We start from the raw sequence: 13188 nt of genomic DNA on the forward strand, positions 1-13188 counted from the left end.
TTCGTTACGAAGGTTCTATGTCTGAGCGGAAGCTATCTTTGCCTGCTTTCTTGAAAGTACTCACAAGCCACGATGTTCCCGTCTCAACTGCCATGGCCGTTGCAGGCAAAATGTAGGTGCAAGGCGTAATCATGAAGATCAGACAGTATCGATATCCCTTACCTCAGATACAAGCAGTTCAATACGGCAGAGTCCCTGTCAACTCTAACGGAACCTCAGCTCGTGTCTTGCGGTATCGATGACAAGGACCTAAGAAGACAAATACTTATGGCGGTCACGAAGGCTGGCTTTATAGTAAAGAGAACGGGGAGAGAGCCAGCGACGTCCATATCCACAGGACAAACTGAAGCCGCAGACACAGTGCAAGCTGCTGTACGTCAGCTAATCCTACTAGCAGGTCCTCGTGGCTCTTAATTTTCTTAGATTACACCACGCAAACGGACACGCAAACGCGATGACGGCCTGAACAGGTATCTCCCGGAACGTCCTGATGATGAGGCTGCTTCATACGGCAGTCTTGAGTTCAACGAAGAGCTGGATGAACAGGTAGGTCGTATGAAGACACGGGTTCCCCTGCTAGATCCCAATACCCTTCCATATAGACGCTAGCATCAAAAGCCACTGTGATCAATCGGGCACCATTAATGACTGCATGGGCAATGGTTGTCGCCGAACGCCTGGGTTTTCAGAGAGAGGAAGCCCTGAGTATAGGTGTGTCGTTGCCTTGACACAGGATCGTCTGAAACTTACAATCCACCAACGAAGCATCGGCATACACGGAAATGAATGCCATCTCAAAGGGCGTTAGTATAGGTGTTTTCAAGACGTCAAAGAAAGAAGAGATGGAACGCTATGAAGGAGGTGCACAGCCATACATTGACCTCATGGGACGAAGGTTACTCCACTTCTGAATGCCAGATACCATCTGCTGATGATATCCTTACAGGATGTAAGTTGAGACCAGTAACGTCTTGCTTGCGCGGGATATCAACGCCATTACAGACCACTGTATCAGACGCGGTCCGAGCAATGGCGTGCCCTCATCAATGCTTCCCCGGCACTTCCAAGTGAAGCATTCTCGTATATCTCGCGGTCTTTCCGACAAACTACGTCGCACATGGTTGGCGCCCTCCGCCTTCTGGCTGAGAGCTACCCACCGAAGATTTTGAACGAGCGAGGTTTTGCTTTGTATGCTGATTTTCGGCCAACAGCGGAAGGATGGGGCGCACGGGGTGAAGTCAAGTGCGAGAAAATTCTCTCTCTGAGACGCAAACTCGAGCGAGTCCCCGCCAAGACGAGCATAGCATCAGTGCAAGACGTTGTCAAGATTGGAGACGTGGAGTCATTGGCTCGAGGTGCTGATCATAACACAGATCCAAAAGAAGGTGATCGGGAAACATGCGAGCCGGAGCAGAAGAAACAGCGGACACTCACTGTGGAGGAATATGAGGCTATGTTAGACGAGGATCTGACATTCAACAATGCAGATTTGCCTTGAAATGCATGTTTATGTAGCTAATGGTTTTTGTCCATTTTTCACGATGTGTAGTTCTGGCAGTTCCCACAGTTTGAAGGACTTGGTGTTCCACGGCTATGATGTCCAAACTAGTGTAAAATTTGCTCCAAGTCATGTTAAGGAATGTCGAGTCTAGGAATTTGTCTAGCTAAGTCTAAAGTAAACACCTGACTGATAACCCAAGAATAGCACCTCATACTACTTAAAGGTTTTTAATGACGGCTGCAGTGAACTCTGACGTCGTCGATCCACCTACGATCGAAATGACACATAAGCGAATTGACAATCAAGTGAGATATGCTACTTACCACCCATGTCTGCAGTCCGGACCTTTGCTGCGTTGATAACATCAAATGTCGCGCTTGCAATATTGTTAGCAATTGAGTCGAGACTAAGGAGCGAATCTTCAGTAACACAAAGCCCATATTCGAGGAATTACTCACCCGAGGTGCCTGAGCATCATGGTGGCGCTGAGGATCATGGCCGCTGGGTTAGCACGGTTGGTGCCCATGATATCCGAGGCGACGTGACGGCATCCGGGCTCAAACAAAGCATAATCCTGTTTCGCATTAGAACATTACTTCATGACATTCCCAGAGGACAGATACGTACTCTGCCGACATTGCAACCTGGAACGATTCCGGGACCACCAACCAAGGCAGCGCCGATGTTAGAGATGATAGCACCATACAAGTTCGGCATGACCATCACGTCAAATTGTGACGGTTTGGCCACAAGCTGCATGGAGCTAACACGCAAGCTGTAAGAAGGGAGTAATAACTTGTAGATATCACGTACGTGTTATCAACGATCATGTCGTTGGCTTCAATACCCATAGACTTGTACTCCTCTGCCACGCGACGGAAGGTGTTAAGGAACAGGCCGTCGCCAAGTTTCATGATGTTGGCCTTGTGGACACATGTGACTTTCTGGAGTGACTTTCAGACCTCATTCAGGAAACCAAAGGCGAGAATGTACCTTGCGGTTGTTCTTCAAGGCAAAGTCAAATGCAAAACGGGCAATGCGCTCGGCCTTGGCCTTCGTCGACACCTTCAAGCTCTCAACAACACCGGGGTAACTTTGGTGCTCGAGGCCAGAATACTCGCCCTCAGTGTTCTCTCGAATGATAGCAAAATCGACATTTGAGTGACGCGTCGGGAACCCAGGGAGGGATTTGCAGAGGACAACTGAGGCGTAAATGTCCAACTGCTGACGCATGGCCACATTCCAAGAAACGTGTCCCGTTTGAGAGATGGGGGTGAACAAGATACCTACAAACCTGTTTAGTATCCAGAACATGACTTGCAACATATGGCATAAGATCGTACCCTTTAGACCGACTCGGTTGCGCTTTAAACTTTCCATAGCCTGCTTGAACAAGTCCTCGCCAGCGGACGACATGCCGGAAACATTGTACTGCTCCCACTCGATGGGTGCATTGACATGTTCAAAGATCTCCTTGACAGAGTCGGTGATTTCTCCACCGATACCATCACCGGGAATGAGTGTTATCTGGAAGAAGAGTAAGGAAGTGGCACAAGAATTATTTGCCAGGAAGATCGCACAGTATATACACCTCCATATTTGGTGGGGAGCTAAGCGGGAAGGTTAGGAGACGTACAGGGTAGCGAGAGCGGACAGACTCTTTGCGTGACCTTCGGGAAACCAGCCGAGAGGGTTGTCACGGTTCTCTGCGGGAGCTGAGCGAGGTCTAGAGGCAGATGAGAAGGGAGTGGTACTAACCGCTTGGAGGGCTGGGCGGGCGAGCCCTGGCAAAGCACTACGGAGCATGTTCGAAATAAGCTGGCTAGAAGGAAAAATGCGAAGAGGAAGGAAACGGAACGGTGTATGATGATAGTCGCCTGCACGTGACACCGGATCACTTCACCCGAACCGTGTTGTCAGTGTTTGCATTTCTCCGTTGTGATACTTATTCCTTTGCATGAGAAGAGCTGCTACTTAGAAAGCCTCCCTCCTTCTTTCCCTAGAGACGTGCAGATCTCGCAGCCTAGTCATTCCTTTTATCCCTCGTCCGGATTTCTAGTCCGGCATGGCTCCTCATCTGTCTCGCTCCGGTCAAGCAACTGCGAAAAGCTCTGACACAGACATGGATACCCCTCCCCTAGATGTTGCAGAAATACCCTTTGTTGTTCAACCGCGAACACCCGGCTTTTACGCAGTTCTCGCTCTTGTTGTTATACCCCTATGGTCTGTTACACCTCTCTCATGGATATTTGTCATATACTCGCTACGCTCTGGTCTCATTTGGACGTATACATGGTTGAGACGCGCTTGCTTCTTGCTTGCACTCTGTGAGGTGCTGTCAAATTGAGACTTCCTCGCTGTCTACTGCTTCTCACCAACTCTCCAGGTTTTATTCAGTATATATCATTTTTACCTAGTAAAACAAGTGTCGAGTCCGTCCCCGAATGCCCCGGGTAACACTGCCGAAGTACAGGTCGCATTTACTCGAGTGTTGAAGGCGGGCCTTGCTAGACTGCCCGAAAATGGCTTTGACGAGGAATCTCTGGATGTCGACAGGCCTGGCAGTCCCGCCGAAGATATTGTCAAGCTTGCTGCTCAGGACCCTGTAGCCATTGACTTCCGGAATTGCACCAGGAATTGGTTCGTCGGTTACAAAAGAGTTTTGGATGGAGCTAACCGTTCAATAGGTTTCGCAAGGCAACCTGGTCTTCAATCCGGAAAGAGGAGATGTATGCTTGGCTGTATTGGTCCATATTTAACGCCGCGTGTCCCCCCACTGACCAACTTTCGCGTGGACACCGTGCAATTCTGGACGACGCACTAAAGCTACTCGAGATGCGCTCGGGTAATGCCATTTCCGAAGGTTTCAATACTAATTCCAAGCCGATCCTATTAACCTTGGACAAAGTGAATGTGACGTGGAGACCATTTTTCTGGTATGTTTTCGTGTTCGCCAGCAACCAGTCCATGAAAGCTTGGCTTCGCAACACATGGGGGGCAACTTTTGGATGTTACAATGGTTTAGAGTACGTTTTCAAACCGCTACCCGGTATACATCTCATGTGTAACTAGGTTTTGTATCCGCGTACCACCATCGTGGGATGCCGCCTCTGGTCCTGCTCCCATACTATTCCTCCATGGATTGGGTCTGGGGCTTACTCAATACCAACTGACTCTTCGCGAGCTTCTGAATTCCTTCCCGGACCGCCCACTCCTCATCCCTTTGCAACCGCACATTAGCCAAGACATTTTCCACGGTCGTTTCCTGAAGCCTACGAACCGTCACCAAACCGCTGAATCTCTGGCTGGTTTACTGAGGAAACTGGGCTGGGTGCCGGGGATTGATGATGAGTCTGACATGGAGCAGGACGGCAAGAAAGAAGTCAGTGCCAGAGGGGGCATAACCGTCTTTAGCCATTCCAAGTCTGTCTCATATCGTTTGTTTGTGGCTAATTTCTCACCCTTAAAGCTAGTGGCTCGTACGTACACGCCTGGCTGCTCAAGGCTTATCCAGAGATTGTAGCAAAATCATGTTTTGTGGACCCTGTTACCTTTTGCTCTTGGGAAGGAGGTGAGCGAACCTGCAATGCTGTCAAAAGCAGGTTTTCACTGACGCCTTTTTTCGCGTGCTAGACGTCTGCTATAACTTCCTATACAGTCGCTGTAGTACGGTACGCGATTCATATCTATGACATTTCCTTGTCTCACCGCATGGCAGGCCCTCGAACTTGTCATGCGCTACTTTGTTGGAACGGAGCTTGGTGTTGCCAATACACTGCAACGCCACTTTGATTGGACGTCGAACTCGCTTTGGTATGAGGAAATTCCCAATGCACGCGACCCAACCAAGACTTTGTTCGTTCTTGGAGGGAAGGATGCAATCGTGAACGCGGAGGTGAGCATGCCATATAGATCAAAGGCAAGGATATCGTTGATCTTTCGACGTCAGCGTGTCAAGAAGTATCTCCAATCCCATGGTGTACGCAAAGGCCTATTTTACGACCCAGAAGGCGGGCATGGGCATGCTCTTGTTCCAGGAGGGGAGGGACATTCTCTGATTTTTGAGTGGCTCGCTACATGATTCGCGGAAGGCTCAGCTTCCACGCTATATAATTGATATAACCCCGTACATAAGAAGATTAATGATCGATACCCTGTGCGCACAAGCACTAAATCGTACTCACACTGCATGTATATTCCGTGGAACCTAGAATCTGTGGTAGAAGTGTGCGATGGAAGTGCAATCCGCACACAGCATCATCGCTAAGCAGTGTGGGACCGTCATCCACGGAACCAGCCATAGGACAAACACAGGAAAAGTCAAGCTGAAGCAATCCTGTCTGCAGTGCCTCTTTCTAGACAAGACTCGTTCACCATCGACTCGTTCACGGGTCTGATGCATGATGCATGATGGCACACATACATTTGAATTCCTATGTGCAAATACTGCGATTACGATCGACCTGAACGATCACGTTCAGTTCTAATCTGGTTCCGCATATATACGTAGCGGATGAACGCCACTCATCTTGTGCTTCCATAGCAGGGAGCAATCTTTCTCTCGTTCTCTTTTCTGAGCTTTCCATTGCCAGCCCTCTACCTATTCGACCCAAAAACCTTCTTCGATGCCGCCTCGAGTAACCTCATCCGCTGGAAGAGGCCGCGGCGCACCTCACAGGGGAGGACCACCCGGTGGTGCTACTTCGATACGAGGAGGCGCAGGCGTGTCTGGTGCTTCAGGCCTCCAAGGCAACCATGTTGTCACTGTTGGTGTCAAGCGACCTAGTTTTGGCACAAGTGGTCAGCCCATCGCCGTGGCGGCCAACTTCTTCGAAGTTAGCCTGCCCCAGGGTAATATCCATCATTATGACGGTGCGTTGTTGTATGCAGGTCGTATCAGACGCGTTTAATTCATGAATTACGTGTGGTGGACCTGTATCTTGCTGAAATGCTCTAGTTGGTTAGTACTGGACCTTCACTTATATCTATGTTGAGCTAATTGAGTACGGTTTATGGACACATATAGTCATTACACCATCTGAGAAAACACTCCCCGCTCGTCTCAACATGGACCTCGTTGAACATCTGCAGACCGTTCACGCGCCTGAGGTATTCACACCGAGGGCAGTTTATGACGGTCGCAAGAATATGTTTGCACCTCGGGAGCTACCTCTTGGTCAGGAAGGTAGTCGGGAAGTATGTTCGATATTTGACGAGAATCAAAACGGCATGAATTTTCCTTTAGTTTAGTGTGAGTTTGACGGGTGGCACGACACACGGCAGCTCCAGCGAAGCCCCTACTGGTCGCGGTCCGAAGGTCTACAAGATTCGCCTGACGAAAGTCAACACCATCAACCCTGAGTATGCCCCCGTCTGCCAGTCTCGTAACAACGGTACAGGTTGATTGTTCCATAGGGTCCTGGAGAGATTTATTGCCGGGCAACAAAGCCACGACAATACTGTTCTCACTGCGTTGACGGTACAGATTTCAGCTACTCAACCGTTTCATCTCCTTTGAATGCGGATTTCTAGGCTTTAAACGTGGTGATTCGTATGGAACCCGTCATGAAATATCCGTTCAATGTGAGGTCCTTCTTCACTGACAGGGAGACCAAAGATATAGGCGCCGGTCTCGTCCTTTGGAGAGGTTACTTTCAGTCTATCCGGCCGGCGATAAGCAAGTTGCTTGTGAATGTTGACATATCCACTGGGACGATGTACAAGCCTGGGGCTCTTCTTAATCTATGTCTGGAATACCTCAACCATGGGAAGCATCCTTCCCAGATGATTCAGCCACAGCACATCAACATGAGAGAAGGTCTGGGAGAGCGCGACCGCATAAAGCTTCAGCGATTCATCTCAGGCATCCGTATTCAGACCACTTATGCTGGCGAGCATGGACGCAAAACACCTCGCGTTCTCAAGAAGCTTAGCTCAGCGGGCGCATCAGACCTTACTTTTGCTCTCAGAGATGGCAACCAGCTAACCGTCGCCAACTATTTCAGACAGTTATTGAATCGTCCTCTGAAGTTCCCTGGAGGCCTCTGCGCGGAGGTACGCGCTCGCGTGCACCTGCTTTATACTGAGGCCATAATATGCATAGGTTGGGCAAGGTGCCCTTATTCCCCTGGAACTTTGCACGGTACCCCCGGGGCAAATTATGCGAAAGCAGGTCCCTCCAGAGAAGACCAAAGACGTACTAGAGTTCGCGACTAAGAGGCCTGCCGATCGTCTGGCCAGCATATCGAACGGGCTTTCTGTAGGTCGATGTGATATCAATCAGGCTTCAAGTTGTTCTGATACGGACATCAACGTAGGTTTTGTCCTATGGGCAGTCTGATTATGTTCGGCAATTTGGAATGGTCGTAGAAGACACAGCTGGTCCTATCAAGCTCAATGCGCGAGTGCTACGCCCACCGAACTTGAAGTACGGCACAAATAGCAGACAGCCAACGATTGTAAGTAATCCCCATCGTTACAAATGTTCGTGACATTGATCTAGATAACTTTAATCCATAGACGCCGCGGGAAGGTGCATGGAACATGTATGACAACTCCACCGTCCTTCCTGTTGCTCAGCAATGATGACGTGTGCAGGGTGGACAAACGCTTTCATCGTCCCAGCGTCATTGATAAATGGGCTGTCGTTATTTATGAGCGTCAAACCCGCTTTAATGAACAGGCCGCGCGAGACATGGTCAGGGACTTAGTGAAGAGCTGTCAAGACGTCGGTCAGGCAACTTCTACCCTCTGTCGCGGACGATTGGCATTAAAATGTTCCTCTCTAGGTATCCAAGTGCACGACCAAAACCCTATTATCCAGTGGCAAAACGCCCAAGGCCACGTAGCCGATGTAAGTTAAGATACACGCTTGTAGAACGTTCGCTGATATGCCTTCATAGCAACTGCGGAGAGTTGGACAGTTATGTCGGCAGCAGAAGGGAAAGCCACCGCAACTCATCGTTGTTATTCTACCGGATGGAGGAAATGACATTTACACGGCTGTAAAACAGTACGAAGTTTCTGTTCCGATGAGTCGACAGCTTGACTGACATCCACAAGCTTCGGTGATATCACGGTAAGGATTTGTGATAAGAATTCAAGACATTGACTCATGCGAGGAGGTGGGAGTGGCTACTCAATGCATGAAGAGTTCTAGATGCTATAGAGCTAAGCCTCAGTACTTTGCAAACATTTGCCTGAAGTGAGTCTCAGGGATTTGCGTTCTCCGGTCTCCAGTATGGCTCACAAATTGATTAGGATGAATGTTAAGCTGGGTGGAATAAACACCATTTCAGACCCTCAGTCGGGGATCACGACCTTATCAGATCCTCGCAGCCCAACAATTGTGATGGGTCTGTTTTGACGCGACTCTCCTCAACTCCGTCAATGACACCTAACCAACAGGGGCAGACGTCATCCATCCTCCGCCGGGGTCTGATGGGCGACCGTCGTTTACAGCTCTTGTGGGCAGCGTTGACTCAGACTCGGCGAAATACGTTGCCACCAGTCGCGTTCAGGCTTCTCGTGTGGAACTCATTGAAGATTTGCAGGACATGGCTAAGGTGGTCATAAGTTCCGATCAGCTTCTAGGACAGTCAGTCTAATGGCGGAATTTGCATTCAGCATATATTGGTCAAGTATATGCAATATAGACAGGTTGTTGAGAAGAAGACCACGGGAATAGCACCCACTCGCTTATATTTCTATCGAGGTACGTCACTGCTGTGCCATAGTTCTGCGTTAGCCTTAATATCAACCTTAGACGGAGTTTCGGAAGGACAGTTTCAGCAGGTGCTGGACTCAGGTAAGGGAAGATTTAAAGGCTGCTGGATACATTCTGTCGGCTAATATACTGCATCCCAGAGTTGAAGGCGCTCAAAGGTTCGTAGCATCTTGATCAGCATTCATGAGCGGAAGTACTACTATGCTAAATGTCTTAAGAGGCGTGCAGAGAGCTCAAGATTCAGCCCAAGATCACCATCATAATCGTTGCAAAGCGTCACCACACGCGTTTTTTCCCAACAAACCCTAAGGACGCGGATAGAAGCGGCAATTGTCCCGCTGGAACTGTGGTTGACCAAGACATAGTTCACCCGGCTGAATGGGACTGGTACCTTCTAAGCCATGGGGGTCTACTAGGAACAAGCAGACCTGCTCACTACAATGTGCTTTACGATGAAAACAATTCCACGTAAGCCCGTCGATAGAAATGCTTGAGTTCATTTGACGTACTTTTGTGGCAGTCCGGACGGTCTACAGACGCTTTCCTTCGCACTTTGCCATCTATATGCGCGCTCCACGAGATCCGTGTCAATTCCTGCACCTGTCTATTGTGTGTGCTTAGGCTTCATTGTGTTTCTTTGCTCACTTGTTTGGTAGATGCCGACATTGTTTGTAGTCGCGCAAAGAATCACTATGACCCCCAGGGAAGTTTGGATTTCTCTGACACGGTCACCCAGACAGATTCAAACCAAGCGCAAGGGATGCTGGAAACTTACAAGCAAAATTTCCGACCACTTCACCCCAATATGGAACGTCTCATGTATTTTTCTTGATCAATTTGTATGTCATAATACTGGTAGTTGTCCTACTCAGATCGATTGACCCCTTTTCTTTTCAGCAGTAACCAAGTGCCGCCATTGAGATATGTTGCAAAGCATAACCATGTACAATAGGGAACAAGGAACCATGACGTCATACCTCTGGTTAGCCCGTGTGACAGGTTCTGACAACAGCATTGTTAGGAGCTTGGAGGAATGTTAGGGCAAGAAAAGCTGAAATAAGCTCACAGTCATATACAGCGTCGTGCCCGTCAGGAAGGCACTATCTACTAGCGCCAATCCAACCTGTTTCAACCCAAAAAACAGTGGTGACCAAAGGACATTCATCGTGAGCTGAGCATAGTACAGTTTCAAAGCGAATGTCAGATCAGAACTGTAAGCAGATGTTTCGGCATGAGTGGAGGACACGAAAAGAAAGTGGAGACCAATACCGCGTGCCTGTAGCACCTGTCTCATCCAGAGTCTTGACAATAATGTGCGATGCATAGCCCATAGCTAAGAAGAACGATGAACGACTAAACTTTGAAGTGCCCATGGGGTATACCTAAGTAGAGAAGAGACCATGCAACTGGGAAAACCTTGGGTGATGGACGGCCTGGCGGGGAAGGTAGGTCCTGATATTTATTAATTTAGCCAATGCCTAGGTAGCATTAACCCAGAAACAAGTTGTACCTTGTACCATGGTGAGCGGACGACGCCCCTGGTTTGCGAGCCGCTGATGAAACCGAGGGTGAGTGGAATCCCCACCGCTGTAAAAACATTGCGAGGGATAGAAAGCAACAAAGGGCCAATGAAGGGCATTGTGATGGCGTCAGACAAGGAGTGAATAGGAGTTGATAGGACTCCACCACGAAGCTCCCCTTCAGGGAGGATAGACGGGTACTTGTGAGCCTTACTGTGGGGTACAATATTAATCATCGCCTGCCGAGTCCCGGGAGCATAACGAATGTCGATGACAAGTTCAAAGAGCTTCGTGCAGTAACATATATAACATTGACATAACCTCCTAGTCTATCTCACAAATAAACCCCATTTCCAGATCCATGATCGTCTGTTAAGTTGTTGCTTTCACCATTAGCCATCCTTTCCGGCGCAGGGGCTTGAGTAGGAGTGTTCTGTTGAACAGATCCTCGCGGCTGGCTTTCTGATACACTGCTGGTTGGTATGCCATGATGGGTGAGCGCGAGTTTGAGCATAAATATGCGTTCATCTTGGGATGCTCTGGTTCCAGTTAGGCCCCTGTATGTCCAGCAAATTAGAGACACACATTGTGAGTTCATTCTCGCGGAGAGCATCAGACACGTCCTTGTCTTCAGCACCATCCGAGCTGTTATTCATGTGTCCCTTCAGATCATCTTGGGTGTGCCTAAGGTGTGTTAAAGAATTCTGCAGACGAGCGATTTCTGAGCTGATGAGCAAGGCAGAGACCACGCGGGTGACATTGATCACCTTCTGAGATGATACTTGGATCAAACAGGAGCGCGTCCGCCAGAGTAAACGGTTGAGGATATCGCGGAATGAATTCCATTGTGTGTTTGCTTGACCGCTATGCGCAAAGCTCAGAGAACAGTACTTGCGTCGGTGTACTGTCGATATGGAGGAGTAGCTCTAGATTTGCTGAAACAATACTATATACCGCTCATTGATCTCCACTGTCGTCCGGTTCTGTAGTGTAGCGGTTATCACTCGAGATTCTGAGTCGAGTCTTCTCGAAACCCAGGTTCGAATCCTGGCAGGACCTTCATTTTTTGGGCTCAGCCATTTGAAAGATGTCTATTTTATGAGTCCAATCCATGGATGTGCAGGAGTCGAGGGAATATAACATCCACCCTTTTGGTCAATTGCGGGTGAAGCTAAGTGCCTCGCTATTTGTCAACTCCTTGTTCGTCTCTGTGGCGCAACTTCCAATTCCAAGCTTTTGCCAAGACCGAGGGCTTTCCAGAATAAGGATCCTTTACAGGCTTGGAGTATAAGCACACTCCTCCTCTGCGACTGCGCGGCATGCAGTCCATCAACCGTTTCCTTTATGGCCCCACTCCAGAAGAGAAGGTTCGTGCATGGCAAACGAAGCTACGCGCCGAGAGCAGACATCTAGACAGGGAGATGAGGCAGGTACGTATATTCTACTCTCGCCGCTTAAACATGTTAGTCTCATGTGGGGGAATGGGCCCTATCGGCCTTGATTTCAATAGCTGGACGCTGCAACCAACAAAGCTCGCGCAATTGTCAAACAACTTGCCACCAAGGGAGATGTCAAGTCAGCACGAATACTGGCCAAGGAGGTGGTCCGTAGCAACAAGCAGAAGGACAGACTATCAGTGAGCAAGGCTCGCCTTGGTTCAATCGGGCATCAGCTCTCACAACAACTGGGTATGTCGTTGGGCTTCTGCTTTGATACTTTCAGCTTACCCGCCACAGCGATGATGAAAGTTACGGGGTCACTGCAGAAGTCTACAGAGATTATGAAGCTATCTAATTCGCTAGTGAAATTGCCTCAGATAAGTCAGTCCATGCGTGAGATGAGCATGGAGATGACCAAGGTAGCATCCTCATTCATCCTGATCATTCTACGGTTAACATCATCACTGGTATGCACAGGCTGGGATTATGGAAGAGATGCTGGATGACACTCTGAACATGGATGAGGACGATGAGCTAGAGGAGGAGGCCGACGCTGAGGTTGACAAAGTTCTATTCGAGCTCACTGATGGTAAGCTAGGTGAAGTGGGTCAAGTTGGGGCAGATCTTCCGGTGAGCTACAAATACTGCTTACTTGGTTGGTTTTCCTTTTCTGATGCAGTTGCTAAAGGCGCAGGAATCTCTGCAAGACGAGGAAACAGAGCGCACCATGGAACAATATCGGCAGCAGCTCAGTGGATTGCTTAGTGGTTGAAGCGCCAACGGCAGGGAGGATGTTTCATTCGGGGACATTTGCACTTTTCCATCTTATCACAAAGCCCGCTCGTTTTCCGGTCTCATTGTAAGTACTATATCTAACTAGGAATTACATACAGTACTTGTATAGTACTATGCATGGGTGAGTGTATGCTAAGGCGTGTAGTATACCGTTAACGCGTTACTGGCGTTCGGCGCTCGGAACAATACTGGAGCACGTGATTGGTA

General features: G+C 48.9%; 7 protein-coding genes and 1 non-coding gene across 8 annotated transcripts; 5 read left to right on the forward strand and 3 right to left on the reverse strand.

Annotated features, from left to right (window-relative positions):
- Positions 1-17: 17 nt before the first annotated feature.
- On the forward strand, positions 18-1769 carry CONPUDRAFT_102921 (uncharacterized protein; the record flags this gene model as incomplete). The annotated part of the gene is made up of 6 exons (XM_007769712.1): positions 18-112; positions 168-372; positions 424-546; positions 603-711; positions 766-895; positions 1003-1769. 6 exons carry the CDS (start codon positions 18-20, stop codon positions 1496-1498), a joined length of 1158 nt encoding a protein of 385 aa, XP_007767902.1. The 3' UTR covers positions 1499-1769.
- On the reverse strand, positions 1719-3307 carry CONPUDRAFT_89570 (uncharacterized protein; the record flags this gene model as incomplete). Its single annotated transcript, XM_007769713.1, has 10 exons — positions 1719-1768; positions 1825-1907; positions 1960-2075; positions 2129-2264; positions 2315-2445; positions 2495-2787; positions 2845-3028; positions 3082-3111; positions 3160-3207; positions 3260-3307. 10 exons carry the CDS (start codon positions 3305-3307, stop codon positions 1719-1721), a joined length of 1119 nt encoding a protein of 372 aa, XP_007767903.1.
- Positions 3308-3623: 316 nt separating this feature from the next.
- Positions 3624-5582, forward strand: CONPUDRAFT_54478 (uncharacterized protein; the record flags this gene model as incomplete). Its single annotated transcript, XM_007769201.1, has 8 exons — positions 3624-3833; positions 3888-4141; positions 4189-4527; positions 4574-4924; positions 4975-5072; positions 5135-5172; positions 5220-5396; positions 5451-5582. 8 exons carry the CDS (start codon positions 3624-3626, stop codon positions 5580-5582), a joined length of 1599 nt encoding a protein of 532 aa, XP_007767391.1.
- A 544-nt stretch (positions 5583-6126) lies between these two features.
- On the forward strand, positions 6127-10059 carry CONPUDRAFT_89572 (argonaute-like protein; the record flags this gene model as incomplete). The annotated part of the gene is made up of 21 exons (XM_007769714.1): positions 6127-6373; positions 6528-6697; positions 6747-6862; positions 6917-6980; positions 7034-7555; positions 7605-7760; positions 7819-7959; positions 8021-8046; positions 8099-8232; positions 8290-8354; positions 8404-8513; positions 8564-8579; positions 8626-8705; positions 8762-8856; positions 8909-9066; positions 9128-9215; positions 9267-9308; positions 9368-9385; positions 9446-9695; positions 9748-9836; positions 9884-10059. 21 exons carry the CDS (start codon positions 6127-6129, stop codon positions 10057-10059), a joined length of 2763 nt encoding a protein of 920 aa, XP_007767904.1.
- Positions 10035-10908, reverse strand: CONPUDRAFT_136683 (TspO MBR-related protein). The gene is made up of 5 exons (XM_007769715.1): positions 10738-10908; positions 10610-10679; positions 10497-10560; positions 10294-10438; positions 10035-10229 (listed from the first exon to the last, which is right to left on the reverse strand). The coding sequence occupies exons 1-5, from the start codon at positions 10864-10866 to the stop codon at positions 10092-10094; spliced, it is 546 nt and encodes a 181-aa protein (XP_007767905.1). The 5' UTR covers positions 10867-10908; the 3' UTR covers positions 10035-10091.
- Positions 10909-11228: 320 nt separating this feature from the next.
- CONPUDRAFT_39601 (uncharacterized protein) lies at positions 11229-11593 on the reverse strand (the record flags this gene model as incomplete). The annotated part of the gene is made up of 3 exons (XM_007769112.1): positions 11229-11284; positions 11331-11468; positions 11515-11593. Coding segments are annotated over 3 exons (273 nt in total), but the record flags the coding sequence as incomplete, so codon positions are not given.
- Positions 11594-11726: 133 nt separating this feature from the next.
- On the forward strand, positions 11727-11806 carry CONPUDRAFT_t53. Its single transcript has one exon. It is a non-coding gene; the product is annotated as a tRNA-Gln (tRNA).
- Positions 11807-11929: 123 nt separating this feature from the next.
- CONPUDRAFT_122709 (uncharacterized protein) lies at positions 11930-13124 on the forward strand. The gene is made up of 5 exons (XM_007769716.1): positions 11930-12177; positions 12258-12435; positions 12484-12605; positions 12664-12816; positions 12866-13124. The coding sequence occupies exons 1-5, from the start codon at positions 12067-12069 to the stop codon at positions 12956-12958; spliced, it is 657 nt and encodes a 218-aa protein (XP_007767906.1). The 5' UTR covers positions 11930-12066; the 3' UTR covers positions 12959-13124.
- Positions 13125-13188: the final 64 nt, after the last annotated feature.

This window comes from Coniophora puteana, assembly GCF_000271625.1.
Source record: "Coniophora puteana RWD-64-598 SS2 unplaced genomic scaffold CONPUscaffold_5, whole genome shotgun sequence".
Lineage (NCBI taxonomy): Eukaryota > Fungi > Basidiomycota > Agaricomycetes > Boletales > Coniophoraceae > Coniophora > Coniophora puteana.